The sequence below is a fragment of the Camelus ferus genome, chromosome 10 (assembly GCF_009834535.1).
Source record: "Camelus ferus isolate YT-003-E chromosome 10, BCGSAC_Cfer_1.0, whole genome shotgun sequence".
In the NCBI taxonomy this organism is placed as follows: Eukaryota; Metazoa; Chordata; class Mammalia; order Artiodactyla; family Camelidae; genus Camelus; species Camelus ferus.
In genome coordinates this window covers 15167001-15183443 of record NC_045705.1, presented here as the reverse complement: position 1 = coordinate 15183443, position 16443 = coordinate 15167001, and the positions used below count along the sequence as shown (strand labels likewise).

At 37.2% G+C, this 16443-nt stretch overlaps 1 protein-coding gene across 2 annotated transcripts in view; it reads right to left on the bottom strand.

The window, feature by feature from the left end:
- ANO3 (anoctamin 3) overlaps nt 1-16443 on the bottom strand; it is a 360516-nt gene that overhangs the window by 249347 nt on the left and 94726 nt on the right. For both annotated transcript variants that reach the window (XM_006195091.3, XM_032488381.1), the window contains exon 2: nt 6966-7040. In XM_006195091.3, coding sequence (XP_006195153.2) covers nt 6966-7040 — 75 coding nt within the window. The remainder of the gene's footprint in view (nt 1-6965; nt 7041-16443) is intronic.

Here is a 16443-nt window from a genome sequence, read left to right as displayed (position 1 = left end):
AAAAACTATTTGGTTTGGGAGGTTCATTATTTCTTGCTTCTTTACTTATTCACTGAACACCTCTTGTTAAAATGGAGAGAAAAACTCATTAAGTAATTACTACTATGACTTGGATTGGTTTATCACGTATCTAACTTATTCCCTGTAATCCCTGTTCCCTGAACACTGTAGTCCCAAAGAGGGAAGAGCCAAGATCTCTGAGCACCAGACAGATTTGCAGCAAGGGCCCTGGACAATCTGAGCTTTGGAAAGTGGAGGTATCGATATACAGAAGACAAAGAAAGAGTAAAAGAGGGAAGAGAAAGATGGCCAACTTGCCATTCTCATTTATCACACCAAGGGGCCAGCTCACATCTCTGCACGGCATTTCTGAAAATCCAGTTTTGGCAACGGGAATTTTATGTGCTGCTTCACTTACAATATTAATAACATTAATGAGTAGAATAACAATAACTAACATTAATGGGAGCTTAGTATGCTAAACACTTATCTCAACTCTCACATTAGCCATATGAGGTCAATACTATCATCTCAAATTTATAAATCAGGAAATTGAAGAACAAGGGGATTAAGTCAATACTCAAAATCATACAGCTAAGGGAAAAGCATAACAAAGATCTGAACACAGATAATCTGACTCTAAAGCCCATGTAGTTGACTTTTATGCCACACAGCTGCTTTTTACTGTAAACACTTACATATTTTTCTCCTGCTGAATTTTCTATGTTGAGAAAATAACCCTGGCAGTCATGTTCCCTGTCTCTCTCTTTCTTCCCTGCATACTCCCTTCTTATGACATGAAATGATTTATGATAATATTTGATTTCCTATAAAAACATGAAACCTTGTTATAATCTGATCATAAAAAGTTTATATTTATATAACAATTTACAAATTATTTTATAATTCAGTTGTTCTTACAGTGCTCAGAAAATCTAGGTTTGTGAAGTATGTATTATCACCTTCATTTTCTTAATAAAAAATAGGAACCTCAGAGAAATTTGAGCTGCCAAAGTCACACTGCTATTATATGCCCCAGTCTGACTCCATCTTGGTTCTTCTAATTCTGAATCTAATGTTCTTTTCAGCCTCTCTTCATATACTTTCTCACCCAGCTTAATGTCTGTAGCAAAAAAGACTCACTACAATGCTGTGATAAATGAATAAGTGAGTGAGCACATGTCCTAGTAAAAGAAGATCACTCCACTGCACATATCTTTGTATAGATCTACTAGCTTTCTCTTATTCATAGATTAGAATGGCTACGTACTAAGACTGTGCTTTTCGAGGCTGCTGTTTAGAAACAAATGGTAAATAGGAACAACAGCGTCTGGTTTGTAACAGTGAAGATTCAATTACATTCTCCCTCAAGAATCTGGAATTAATTTAAAACAGATTTTCCTAAGAAAATGGAAGAAAAGTATATTCCTTTGATATTTAAGCATCTACCATATCCAGGAGAGTAAGTGCTGGAGAATAAGAGGAGGGAAAGTTGAAATAAATTAAAGGGAAAATCTGGAACAACATCTCGGAAGAATCATGTGAATCTCACTACAGTGACTAAACCGGCTTTCATTAAGACAGGAAGCCCTCCCAGTCCCTAGTGTGGGGGGCAATTAGCGCTCTGCCTCACACCAGGGATGCGTATACCGTCGTCATGGGCTTGGCTAATGATTATCTTCAGAAGAACACATATAACAAAAGCAGAGACTGCCTTCTAAGGAGCTCAAGTTGATATTACGATTAACCCCAGGGAAATTAATACAGTACTGCATAAACTCCAGGGGATTCTACATATTAAGGACACACTACTCTGTAGTTCATCTCATCAGCAATGCTTTTGAGAACTATCATCTATCAGGCACTGTTCTAGGTACTGAGGACAGTGATCAAAACGGAAAAAAAAAAATAAAGCAAAATTTCCTTCTCCCATGTAGGGGACAATCTAATTGGAGAATAAATGTAATAATATGAAAATAACAAAAGATATAGTATATTGGGTAAGTGCTTTGAAGAAAAATAAATGTCACAGAGTAGGGGAGAGGCATGCATATGATGGCAAGGGAAGGGTCACTCAGGGTCCCACCGAAGAAGTGATGTTTGATTGAAGTCCTAAAGGCAGTGAGTCAGGAAGCCATGCACATTTGGGTGAATACAGTGTTCCAGACAGAAGCCACAACAAATGTAACAGCCCAGAGGTAAGAAGAATTACCAGGAAGGGGAAATTAGTAGGAGATGAAATCAGAGGGTGGGTAGCTGGGTGTTGCAGGTCATTTTAAGTAAGGTCTGTACAACATAGGAAGCCCCTGGGGGCGCGGGTTCAGCAGAGGATTGACCGTATCTGATTTAGCTAATATTTGTTGCAGCTGCTCTGTCAGGGAGAGAGTGTGTGAGGGGTGGGAGGGTGTTTCACTTACCTGTGGGAAAGATGAAGGTGAAGGTACTCTGGACCAGAGTGGTGACAGTGAAAGTGATCAGAAGTAGTTGGATTATGCATACATTTTGAAGACAGAGTCACAGGATGAATTAACTAATTGTATGTGGGGAGTAAGAGCAAGAGAAGTATCAAGGAGACCATAAGGAGTTTGGGCAGAGTAATTGGGAAGGATGGAACTGTAATACAATCTCGATTAAAACAAACAAACAAATGGAACACAAAACCTATCTACCTTGTTAGCAAAAATTCAGACACATAGCACAATATTACTAACTATACCGTTGATCTCCAGAACTTAATCATCGTGCATAACAAGGTTTGTACCCTTTGACATATTCCCCTTTGCATATTCCCTTTCCCCCAGCACTTAGTAACCAACATTCTACTTAACCAGGGAAGGAAGGAAGGAAGGAAGAACAGGGCAGGAGAATAATCTTGGAGGTGACTGATGTGTTTATGGAATTGACTGTGAAGATGTTTTCATGCGTGTATACTTATCTCCAAATTCATCACATTGCATACATTAAGTACAGCTTTTTGTATGTCAATCATACTTCAGTAAGTGATTTAAAAAAAAACAAAACATAAAAAGATAAATTCAACAAAACCTGCCTCCCCTGCTCACAGTAAAAAACAAACTAGTAAATGGCTTGACCATAAGAAATATTCAAAAACAGGTACAATGTACAGAGGATTGTTTCCATGAGGTTTCAGAGAGGAAGCAAGAGGTCTTCTCTAATAGGTCTTGGTCCTGGAGCAGGAAAAACTTGGAAGCCTAGGCTTTGCTAACAAGGAGACAGGTTAGCTCCTGGATGTCAATTTCTTCATTAGAAATGGGAATTCTTTGGTATTAAAAAAAACAACCTGAAATTTTTGTAGAGTAGGATAGAAAGGACATGTCACTTAATATCACAGGTGAATCTAAATGTAAAAATGTAGTTATTCATTTTCGATAAAAATAAGAAAGTCTGTGGAATTGCGGAATTAAAAAAAATCAACTTAGAGTTGCCTAGTAGTTATCCTTATCATCTTTCATAATTTATCCATCTATACACAGGGTTTTGATGATTTATCATGTGAGAAATCCTCCTCTTGGATATGTCTGAAGACAGACAAACAATACTCCTTTCCAACAATACTTCTAATTCTGATTTCCACAGTTGGTAGGAAATTTGGGGAGTTACTAATTCTTAGGATCACACCAATATCTGTGAATGCTCAAGAGCTCTGTTTCTTTAGGAGACAGACCTGGTTTTACATCCTTATCAGGGCAGAAGTAGCTGGATCACAGACACATGATGTCACCAATCCTCATTTCCCTAATCTGTATTCGCTAGTAGTCTTGGTCTCACAGAGTTGCTGGGTGGAATCAGTGATCCCACACAAAGGGTTTAAACAGTAGTTGGCACATGGAATAACTCAATAAATACCAGTTCCTGCTAATATTCTTATTGTCATAAATGTTATACAAGAACCTGTTTTTATTCATGTGAGTTTTCACTGATTCACTACTTCTTCTTGCTTATTTCCATTCCATAATCCATCTTTCTTTGGGTATGCAGAAACTGTTGATAATTTTCTCTATATACTACTTAATATAAGAAAACCATTTAGAGGCAAAACAGTGAGTGATGTTAAATAGTGAAGAAAGAAGATAACAGCAAACTTATACCACAGGTAAGCTAATCTACTGGTGGCCAAGTAACATCCAAAAGTGGCCTTTACTTATATATGTTGGGAGACCAATTTGCAGTTATAGTCGCAGAAATGTGACTTTGACAGAAAGAAGCACAAACTTTTCAAAGATAGAGTCAGGGTAGGGAAGTTCACAGGGTACATTAGTAACATCAATACAGATGTAGGGTAAACTGAATAACCACATGTAGAAGAGTGAAACTGAACTCTTGTACCACTCACAAAACTTAACTCAAAATATGTTACAGACTTAAATGTAACACATGTACATGTAAAACTACTAGAAAAAAACATAAGGAAAAAGCTTCTTGATATTGGTCTTGACAACAATGTTTTGAATATGACAAAAACTGCAAAAAGGAAAGCAATAAAAGCAAAAATAAACAAGTGGGACTACATCAAACTAAAAAGCATGGGCACAGCAAAAAAAAAAAAAAAATCACCAAAATATAAAAGGCAGCCTATGAAAGAGAGAAAATATTTGCAAATCAGTTATCTGATAAAGAATTAATATTCAAAATATATGAGACTCGTATGACTCAATGGCAAAAAAATTGGATTAAAAATTGACAAAAAATGAATACATTTTTCCAAAGAAGACATACAAATGAGCAACAAGTACATGAAAAGATGCCTGACATTGCTAATCATCAGGGTAATGCAAATCAAAACCACAAGGAGATATCACCTTTTACCTGTCAGAATAGATATTATCAAAAAGACAAGAAATAGCAAGTCTTGGTGAAGTTGTGGAAAAAAGGGAACCCTCTGTGCACTGTTGGTGGAAAAGTAAATTAGCATAGTCACTATGGAAACAGTATGAAGGTTCCTCAAAAATTATAAAACAGAACTACCAAATGATCCAGCAATTCCATTTCTGGGTATATATCCAAAAGAAATAAAAACAGATTATCAAAGAGACATCTACTCCTTTACATTCATTGCAGCATTATTCACACTAGCCAATACATGACATGGAAGACATTCAGGAGATGTGATACATATAATATATAATATATATAAAATGGAATAAATGCATACATATATAATGGAATATTATTCAGCCATAAAAAGGGAAATCCTGCCTTTTGTGACACCATGAATGGATCTTGAGGGTATTATTCTAAGAGAAATAAGTCAGACAGGGAACGATAAATACTGTATGTTCTCACTTATATGTGGATTCTTAGAAACAGACAGTAAATGGTGGTTACCAGGGCACAGCTCAATATACCCATCTGGATTTGTTGTTGGGGTAAGGAGATCTCTCGGACCAGAGTAAATTCTTCTAAGTTGTCTAAATATTTGCCTCTCTGTTTTGCTTTCTTGTTTGAACTATCTACCTTCTGAGTGATCTATTCTCCATCTAACCCTGACAATTTAATTGGTTAACTTAATTAACCAATAACCAATAAAGTCATTAACCATTAGCTTTGGTCTTTCCTTTTATGACTGAACCTCAAAAAGGAGTTGATTACTAAGTATATTTTGCATTTATCTGATTTTATCTGTTGTGTGTTGGTTTTTATTAACTTTTGTTTACTTTTGACATTTAAAGATATTTAGGGCAGTTTGCTGTTTTATACATGTAGATATGTGTGTGTTCATATACATAAATTAAACCCTCACCATTTAAAAATCTATATTAAAAGTCCTATAAAAGAAATAAGTGTATATCAAATTGTTTGCAGTGGTTTTTACTGATTAATTTATTAATACTGAGATTACCAAGTTATTATTTTATAATATAAATGCATTTCTTAAAAATAAATGGCACAAAGAGTTTTGTATGTAGGATCCTGTATTAGACATTTATAAGTAAATGTAATTTCACTAGAAGGTTATGTAACCAAGTAGAACCCTGGGGGGGTCCTCCCAGGTCAGACCCCTCCATGTCCTCTGCCTGCCTCTTGTTTGAAGAAAAATTTTAGTCTCCCAGGCCTCCCCTGAGCCACAGAAGGCTGGTTCAAGAATTAACGATTGAAGGGGGAGGGTGGAATGGGAGTTTAGCATAAATAAGGTCCTGGGTTCAATCCCTAGTTCCTTCCTTAAAATAAACCTAATTACCACCCGCTCCCCCCCCAAAAGAATTAATGATTAGAAGAATGTGAACATGTAGTAACAACAACAACAAAACAGCAGTTGGTCCAGAACAACTGGTAACAATTTAAACAATAGATCAGCCATATAGCAGTCACAGAATCTTTAGTTCCAACTTGAAGGACAAAGATAACAGTGTCTGATACACATTCCTGAGTTGCTTTGCAGATACTAAAAGCCTCACCAGATAAAAGAAGTTAACGGCATGATGACCATCAACATGTAGCCCCTAGACCAGCTGGAACCTGAGTATTGATGTTGTTAACCCCTGGGGAACCACCCTGTTACCTCACCATTGACCAGAGAATTGTGTACAAGCTGATCATGCACCCTGTAACTCTCTCCCTCACCTTGCCTTTAAAAACCCTTCCCTGAAATCCACTGGGGAGTTCAGGTCTTTTGAGCATTAGCTGCTCATACTCCTTGCTTGGCATCTGCAAAATACTGCACATTCTTTCACCACAACCTAGTGTCAGTAGATTGACTTTACTGCATGAGGATGAGTGGACCCGAGTTTGGTTCAGTAACAGGATAAAACTAAATACATTACAGATGTGAATGTGCTTTGCAAACTGCATGGTAAGTAAAGTGTTACACTGATAATTTATAATATGAATGTGATCCTGCAAACTTATGTTAAAATTTCACACCCCACAAAGACTCTGGAGTTGCTCCTCTATTACATTGAAGGACAAAGTTGGTGGGAGCACCTGAAACCATCCTCAAAACTCACCTCCATTGTATTTGCCTTTGGCAACCCACACACTCTTCTCAAGTCCAGGATTAGAAGAGCACAACTTCTGCAAGCCTGTGAGAAGGAACAAAAGAACAAGAAAAAAAATTGCTTAGAAAATCAATAGACCAGAAAAAAGAGTGGAAAATTATCATGGAAAAAAAGATCTTTTAATGTTGACTATAGCTGCTGTAAAACTACAATCTGGTATAGGTCAAATTAGTTATGAAGAAGTGTGTAGGAAGACACAACTTTCAGTAAATTGCATTAGAAACTAAGCAGGTGGGTAGATTCTATTTGCTGTTATGCAAGCTGATTGAGCTGTCATCTTTGAAAGAATGGCTAGATTTTCCAATTACATTTTCCCTGGGTAAGTAACACACTCTTCTAATATCCTGCCCACTCAACCAATCTTTGTCGTTGCTCACTCCCTGCTCTCCTTGTTACCATGCCTAAATCACCAGAATTCCCTGAACGTGACCTCAACTTCTTTGTCTCTGGAATTTTGCTCAATATGTTATCTGTGCCTAAAAGGCCTTGTCTACCAACCAAGTCAATGGAAAGTCTACTCTTCTTTTAAGACTCAGCTCTAAGACTACTTTCAAAGGCAATTTTTTAAGTGACACCACCATTTTAGAAATAATCAGTCTTCTATTTTAATTAAGAATTTTTACAGAAATGTTTCCAAGCCTTAAAAGATACCTAATAAGATATAATGGCCAGTACATTTTCATCACTCTAACTATATGGCATCGGAGAGATAAAGATCTCTGATCTCATTTTTTTTTTCTTCTGCAAAACAGGAATAATAGCCTTGGAATGTTGTTGTAAACATTAGAGTTTGTGCATGTTAATTAGCATTTGTATGTTAGTCCCTGGCATAGGTCTAGTTCATGGAAAGTATTCAAAAAGTGGTAGCAATCAACAGCTTCTTATGCCTATAATTGTAGCAATTCCTTTATCTGTTTATCTCTCTCATTAGATAGTTGGTTCCTTGAAGGTAGATACCACACCTTTATTCATTTCTATTCCTTATGCCCATTCCCAATCTGTTGATGTTTGTCACAGTACCTAGTACTTTGCAAGTTCCTTTTTCCAATAAAAGTTTCCTAAGCTTATTCAATTAATAGATTATGTAGGTATGATGTTGTGATTTGTAAAAAGAAATATATATTTGGTATGCCTCCCTGTTTCTGACACAGAGCTCCTAAAACCCTTGGGATTTCCTAAGTGATAAAAGCCTAAAGGCACCTTTTGTTATGTTAATGTGACAATTTCCAGAGAGCGCCTAAGGATGGGGGCTTAAATGCCAGAACAGCCCACCAGGTGATCAGAGGGTTGCAAGTTCTAGTCCCTTCCCCAGGCATCCTGACATCTGGGGAAGGAAGAGCGGATGGAGACTGAATTTAATCACCAATGGCCAATGATTTGCTCAATCATAGCTGTGTAATGAAACCTTCATAAACCCCACAAGGGCAGGGTTCTGAGCGTTTCTGGGTGATGACCACATGGAGATTTGGTCAAAGTGGCATGCGTGGAGAGAGCATGAAAGCTCTGTGCCCTTCCCACACACCTTGCTCTATGCATCTCTTCTATCTGGCTGTTCCTGAGTTATAACCTTTTACAATAAACTAGTGATCTAGTAAGTAAAATGTTTTTCAGAGTTCTGTGAGCTTCTCTAGCAAATTAAACCAAACCAAAGGAAAGAGGGGCTCATGGGGAGCTCTGATTTATAGCCAGTTGGTCAGAAGCACCAGTAACAACTTGGGTTTGTGACAAGTATGTGAAGTGGGGTGAAGGGGCAGTTTTGTAGGACTGAGCTTATAACCTGTGAAATCTGATGCTATCTCTGGGTAGACAGAGTCAGAACTGAGTTGAATTGTAGGATATCCAATTGTTAGAGCAGGCAGATAGCTAGATATGAACAGAGAAAGGGGGGGTGCAGGCCAAATGACAGGAATTGGGCAAAAAGAAGGGGTGGGCACAGGCAAATCTAGGAAACCCTACATCATGTGAACAACAAGGGTCCCTGGGCAGAGAAAGAAAAGCAAGAACTTTTGGGCTGATAAATGGTCACACATTTTGGGGTGACAAGTGGCCTGGAGGCCGACAAAGAAAGATGGGAAAAGGCAGGAATCTTCAGTGTCTGAATGTAAGTAAGCATTTGCTCATTATGCCCTCATTTCAATAAAACTATCCTTGCAGATTAGAAGTACCCATCATGAACTCATGCCATGACGCTTCTGATTCACACTAAGAACAAAAATCCCTCTTCCCTTCGGGAAGGTGGAGTTGGGGTGAAAATCAGGGAATATGACCCCAAACCCTTCCCTCCCCGGTGAATATTCTGCTCATTCATTTTTACACTCTATGTAACCAACTTACCAAAGAAATTCAGGACACTGCCGATCTGAGCCTGACTGGTCTCCCCTTAAGAAGGTACTATCTATCTCCTAATAAATCCCCACCTTATTTTCTTAACCTCTGCCCCTCATCTCTGAATTCTTCCTGAGGTAGGACAAGAACCTACGCACCAGCAACACAACTGGTGTCCCCACAGTTGCTTGTTGGTGTGGGAAACCTCCCCATGACCCACATGGGAATTAGTGTCAGAACCTCTTTAGTAGGTAATCTCACATTTTAATAGCTCAACTGAATAGAATTGGTTTTATATAGTAATAGAAATAAAGCAGCTCTCCTGTAATATGTTTATTTTGATTCTGAAGTTTGAATATTCTTATAAGGGATGGGACTTGAGAATTTAATGATCATCAGATAAACATGTAATAAAATAGAGTCTATTCTGTAAGACTAGAATTTGTTTCATAATAGTACAGTTTATGCTATGTTATATAAAATACCTTTAAATATCAATTTATGAATCATAAACTGAAAGAGACTTGGGGACTATTTAACCCAACCTTACTTATTTCACAGATGAGCAATCTGAGACACGTGCGTGTTGTATAAGGGGCTTGTTAGGAGACATGCAGCTTGGAAGTCACAGAGCTGAGGCTTAAGCCCTAGTTTCTTCATTATTTTTTCTTATCTAGCACTTATGTGTCTTTGCAGAAGAGTTTTCCAATTTTCCAATTATGTTATCAATATGATAAAACAGATAAAGTGATTTTGGGGAGACAAAGATCCGATTTTTTTTTCAGAATGGCTGTAATTATTTTGAACTGAATAAATCAGATAATGATAGGACTTCAGCTGACCTTCAAGAGTATAAAGGATATGGATAGACTAAGGAGATTACAAAGTTACTTCAAGTGTGAGAAATAATGAGAGAAGTGTGGAAACAGAATAGACAAAGGCTCTGTGAGAGACAAGGAAGGGAAGATGGGGCTGGGAAGCATGTTCACAGAACTCCGGACCAACAAATGTGGGGAAATGATATAAGGAAGCTGAGAGACATTTAGCCCAATCCAATCAGGTGATGGTTAACAAAATTAAAACATCTTGTCTTTTCCGTTAAATCATTAACTTCATCTAAAGGACATTGAAGAAGAGACCTTAATTATTAAAAGCAAGTTTTAGGAAGATTAATCTGGCGATTGTGTGTAGAAGATTATGGAAAAGTCATAGTATAGATCCCCACAGACCATCTGGTAATCCTTAAAGGTAGGCTGATAGCAGTAGAAAGTAAAACACATAAGTAACGTTACAAAATAAACATCAGAAAACCACAATTGGCTGGAGAGTAGATAAAGGGGAGAGATGGAAATAAAAGGATATCATAGTTCATGCTAATATTTCAAACTCAGGAGACCCGAGTTTTCCATTGATGAAATTAGGGATGCAGGGAAGGTGGTCAGGCAGGTATGACATACGACAGGTTCAGGTTCAGACATACTAACTTTGGGTTGAGTGTGAGACAATTCAGTGCATGTGTTCACAAGCTGAGGGAGAGGTAGGAGCAGGCAACCTAGATTTGAGATGTTTTGCACATAAAGGTGAGACCTGAACCTATATGAGGAGAAAGCTCTTGTAAGAAAAAAATAGAAAGAAAAAATACAGGAGGTCAAGACAGGTTCCTAGCTGATAGTTACAGCTGGTTGGCAGAAGAAAGAAAGGAAATCAATGAGGAAGTGAAGAGCTAAAGGGGAGTACTTGAAATACAAGCACAAGAACAAAAACAAAAGTAAACCAAAAACACTACAGTATTTTCAGCTCTATCTTGGGAAAATTCTGTATCCTAAGTGTATTTGGGGAGGTTGCCCACTATATATAGTCATATCAATTATAAAATGCTAGCTTCTGTGTCAAAAATGTGTATCTGGCCAAATGTTTCAAATCTCGCATGAAAATAATTATAGAAAGTTCAGTAAAGAACTTTGAAAGGAGGAGATTACATCAGACTAATTCATCCTCAGAAACACAAATGTGAATTAAAATATCTCATTAAATTTTTGGTTTCTAAGTAAAAGTCTTTCCAGAGTACTTGTTAAATATTAGATGTCAAATTTGCTTTTGCTCTGAAAACCCCCCTTTAAACAGGATTTATGACTAAGGCACAAATTAAGTCTGTTGTCTGACTCAGTGGAAATGCCTACATTAGTCCAGTTAAATTGCTTAAATAAGTTGACAAATCTGGACATCAGTATCGCTGGAGGAGCTGCATATAATCTTAAAAGAGATGGGAGAAGGAAGGGCAGCCAGTGTCAGAAGTTGTTTAAATGAAAAAGATTTCAACCACTCACTGATCCATTGAGTAATGACCTCTAAACCAGATTGAGTCATATACTATCAGTGCTGAAACCCAACTTATCCTATGATTGCTTTTCATAATTACAAAGTTGTTGTGAGAAATACTGGTTTGTTTCTTTTCTTCTTTTCAAAGAACTAATGAATTAGTTCATGTGTGAAAGTGAGTCATGATCAGCGAAGAAGATAACCTTGGGAAGTTCACTTTCCCTTAATTTCTGTCTCTGCAAAATGAGGAGATTGAACTGGAGATCTAAAGTCCTGTCTCTCTTTAAAAATAATTAAGCAGTTTCTAATTATTGAACTAGGATGGTAATATGTTTCATATCAAAGCCCCTGCAACCTGACTTTTCACGTAGCTGTAATACGGATATGGATATAGGTATGGGTTACATAATGTGATATAGGTTAAAGCATTAAATTTAAGCATTAGATTGAAGTAAAATAGAGTTTCTAAAAAAGTATATTTGGGGGAGGTTTAAAGCCAAATATAGATATGTGCCATGTGGAAAATTAGTACAAAACTTTATGAAACACAGGAAGGCAAAAGTTCCGCTTCTTAGGCAGGAAAGCTTTTAGGAGATGGGGAAAGATTACTTGGTTGTTTAGCTCAAAGACAGTAGTGTGTGTGTGTGTGTGTGTGTGTGCGCACACGCGTGTGCGCGCACGCTCTATTCTAAAAGTAAATTTAAAATATTAAAATATTTAAAATGATGTAAATGCTAAATATATTAATTCTCACTAGAAATCACAGGAATAAAAACAAGAATATGACATCACATTATAAGAATGAAAATTTATAATATTTAATATTTGTGAGAATTTTGTGAGTATAAGTACTTTTATATACTGCTGGTGGTAACACGTTTCTTTCTGCAGAGTATCATCATAATTTCATTAATGCACAAGGCTGAAAGTAAATATTATGGATTATTAAAATTGCTAATGCCTTCATACTCATATTTTAGACTTGTTATTTTCTTCTCTGAACTAAATACATTCTAGCATTTGTAATTTGTTATCTGTATTACTTCTATAGTGATATAAATATACAAAGAATTTTGAAAGTAGTATTTGGTTAAGATCCTTAGCTTATTCATTAGAACAATCAGAGGTATTCTTACTTTTGTCATTTTTCTAAAATGAACACTTACACCCTGACCACTTCTGTGTGAAGAAGCCTTTCTCCTCACTTCTCCAAAGATGAGAGTAAAATTCAGCCTACCTGTAAGGAGTTATATGAGACAGATCCCACATGATAACTGGCAGACTGGCTGGATCCTGGCAGGTGACTTCACAGCCTCTGCCCAGTACCTCAAGCTTAGCAGGGCTGAATCACCAGTTTCTCCCCAACTTGGCAGTTAGTGGCATTGATCACTCCCCACCACTTTTAACCATGACAATTCTTCTAACAGATACAGGTTTCTCTATATTATGGAACTTAAAAATGTGATGAGAAGGCAAAGGTCTCCATCAGTGTCACTTGGACCCTTATTTCTTTTACTTTAACACTACAGCAATGGGGGAAAAATTAAATAGCATATGGGCTATGATCTAAGGTATTTAAGGATCTTTACAAACTATAGGTGTTAAACATTTTTTTTTTGCTTGAACCCTTCATTCATCACACACACACACACACACACATCTGTAGCATAACATCATATTTTTATAAATTGATATAACCAGAAGACATGTTAGATCCTCTAAGTTTTAAATTGTGATCCTCGCAGCACCTGACTTCTGTATAGTTGTCTCAAGGAAATCTAAGAAGACTGGAAGGTACTGAAAGTGTGGTCAACTGGGCCATTCTAGCTCTGATTTAATTTTTTTTAAGCTTCACTTTAATTTCTCATACAGCCTGAGGAGACTGCTACTTTAAAAACGTTTCAACCACTGATCAAGTCCATTTTACTCACTTAATAGGTTAAAAAATTCGTAGCCCAGAAAGATCAGCTACTTAACCAAGGTTACAAATCTACAGTAGAAATAGGGACAAGAATCTGGGATTCTAGACTTTTAATTCCAAATGGAAATGAGAAAGCTAACAAAGGGGTAATCATCTGTAATTCTGGATTTTCCATGGGGTTGCTAAAGCTTATGAAACTCACAGTATGAAGATGCAATTAAGAAAATAAAGAGGTAACCAGGCAACAGTAATACCATTTTCCTAAAATAATATCAGGGTATTATGCAGGGATAGGCTACTTTTGCTTCAGCGGAGCTGCTGCATGCACACGAGAAGACAGGTTGAGCATCTGCTGGGAATTAGCATAGACCTTTTGCTACACACCTGTTCTGCAGATATCTGTAACGAAAGCACCATGCAGTTTGTTCCTAAGTGACTGCCAAAATCTGAACAAATAATACCCTTGGCCATATCGTAACATAAGGCAGAGTCTGATATGTGATATGGCTCTAAAGAAAGCAAATAAGGTACAATTTGATTTGGGAAATTCTGAGTAGAATTGCATGGAATCCTGTGTACTGTAGGCCAGTCCCTCTCCCCTGGGCTTAAGTTTCCCCATCTGTAATAGGACTGATCTCTAAAATAATTTTCAATTCTTACATAGCTGGTTATGTTAGTTGGGCTATAGTGCTTTTTGTTCGTATTTTTCTCCGTTTTAAAAATAAGGTTCAATGTCTAGAGGGGAAAAAAAAAAGAAGAAAAATATTAGCAACTATTTTAGAGACATGGTATCAAGTTTTTGCATTATTATTTTAAAAAATACCATCTCAGAGGGAGCTGTAACATGACCATGGGTATTCTTTTAAAGATACTTTTGAACAGAATAGGGGAGATACAAAGCAATTTACCTTTAAATGAGTCAGGTGTATGTATGTATGTGTGTGTGCATGTGCAAGTGTACATCACACCAACTCCATGCATACACATGGACAGTTAATCCACAACTGGAGGAAAAAATGTGTCAACATATAGGCTGATCTCCCTAAAATTTGTAACAATAACCTCAGATGGGTCCTTTATGCTGATCAGCAGTCAAAATATATTCCCCTGGTCAACTTATTTTCCCACTCTGCTAAAGACTATTTCATATTTTATTCCCTCATTTCAAATTCTGTCTCCCAAAACCTCCTCCCCAATTCACACTCTCAGCTGATGATTTTGCTTCCTGTTTCACTAGGAGGACTGAGGCGATCTGAAGAAAACTTCCACAGCTCCCACACACCTACTGGCAACTGTACTCATATATTCTGACTTCCTGCCTGATACTCTACCGAAACTAACTGCACTCCCAACTAAGCCCATCTCCTCCACTTATGCAGTAGTTTCCATCCCTCTCACCTACTTCAGCCCAATAATTCTCCCATGCTCTCTCCTTACACAGTAAAATTCAGCCTCCTTCTTCACCCCTACTCCTCAGCTCATAACTCTCATCACCATACAAGCATGCTGTTAGTCCCTAAAAATTAGAAAGAAAATAATTACCCTCTTTTGACTCCAGTTTTCCTGGTGGTTTCTTCTCAATTTTTTGTTCCCTTTTGCTCCAGAATTCCACAAAACTAGAGTCAATAGTTATTATTTGTAAACCTTCTTCTTAAATCTTCCACAATGAGCTTTCTTTGTCCCATACCACCACTAAGACTATCAAAGTCACCAATGGCTTTTCATTGCCAAAGTCAGTGGTCAGTCCTTAGTCTTCATCTTTTTTGATATTTTCCAGACATTTGACACAATTGCTTGTGCCCTCCTCGATACATTTCCTCTCTTGGCTTCCAGGGCATGACACTTTCATGATTTTTCTCCAGCCTCACTAGATGCTCCATTTCAATCTCTTTTGTGCATTCCTCTCATCTCTTGACCTTACAGGTTACAGCTCAGTCTCTGGACCCTTCTCCTTTTCATCTTTATTCCCTGTCCTTGGTTATCTCATAATGTCTCACAGTTTCAGACATTATCTATATGCTGATAACTCCTAAATGCACATCTCCAATCAGATATCTCTCCCTAACTCCAGGCATTTACATCACGTATCTGTCTTCTTCACATGTCTACTGGGTCTGAAAGAATCATGTCCAAACCCAACATTCTCAAATGAACCTTCTGATATTTACTCCCTGACCAAGTTAACCCATAGTTTTCCCATCTCAATTGATGAGAAAAATCTTGGAGACTGAAATCTTGACTCCTTTTTCTCATAACCCACATTCAACCCACTTTCAAAATATATCCAGAATCTAACTATGACTTCTCACCAACTCCACTGCTGCAAGTCTCCCAGTTGGTCTTTGTGATATCACAGTTGCTGAGCATGGAGGTGTGTTTGGGACTGAGAGTGAGCAGAAATGAGGCAGAGAGTTTAAAATGAAATCCAGCTATTATGACTCCTTTGCTTAAAACCAAAAAATTCAATGAACTCCCACTTCACTCAGAGTAAAAGCTCAAATTTTTATAATTAATATATGACAACAAGGCCTGAAATAATCATGCTTGTCATTGCAGATATAAAAATACATCTGTTTTAGGGGACAGTTTTTCCATATTCCTCTGAGAATGCATCTTCAGGAGTTCAAAGTACATCACTGACAAATGCTTACAGAGTTTACTTGTGAGTAATACGACAACTGACCTTCCTTATAATGGAACTATGGAGTATATATAATTTGATTACACAGTTTGTTATGTCTTTCGACTCTCAGCACCTTGCACTCTTCTAAAAATGCTGCTGTTATTTCGCCTTTTTTCAGCCCTAATAATTCTTTTGGCTTCTCTATTACTAGTGTCTTAATTCACTTTCCTTCCTAATTT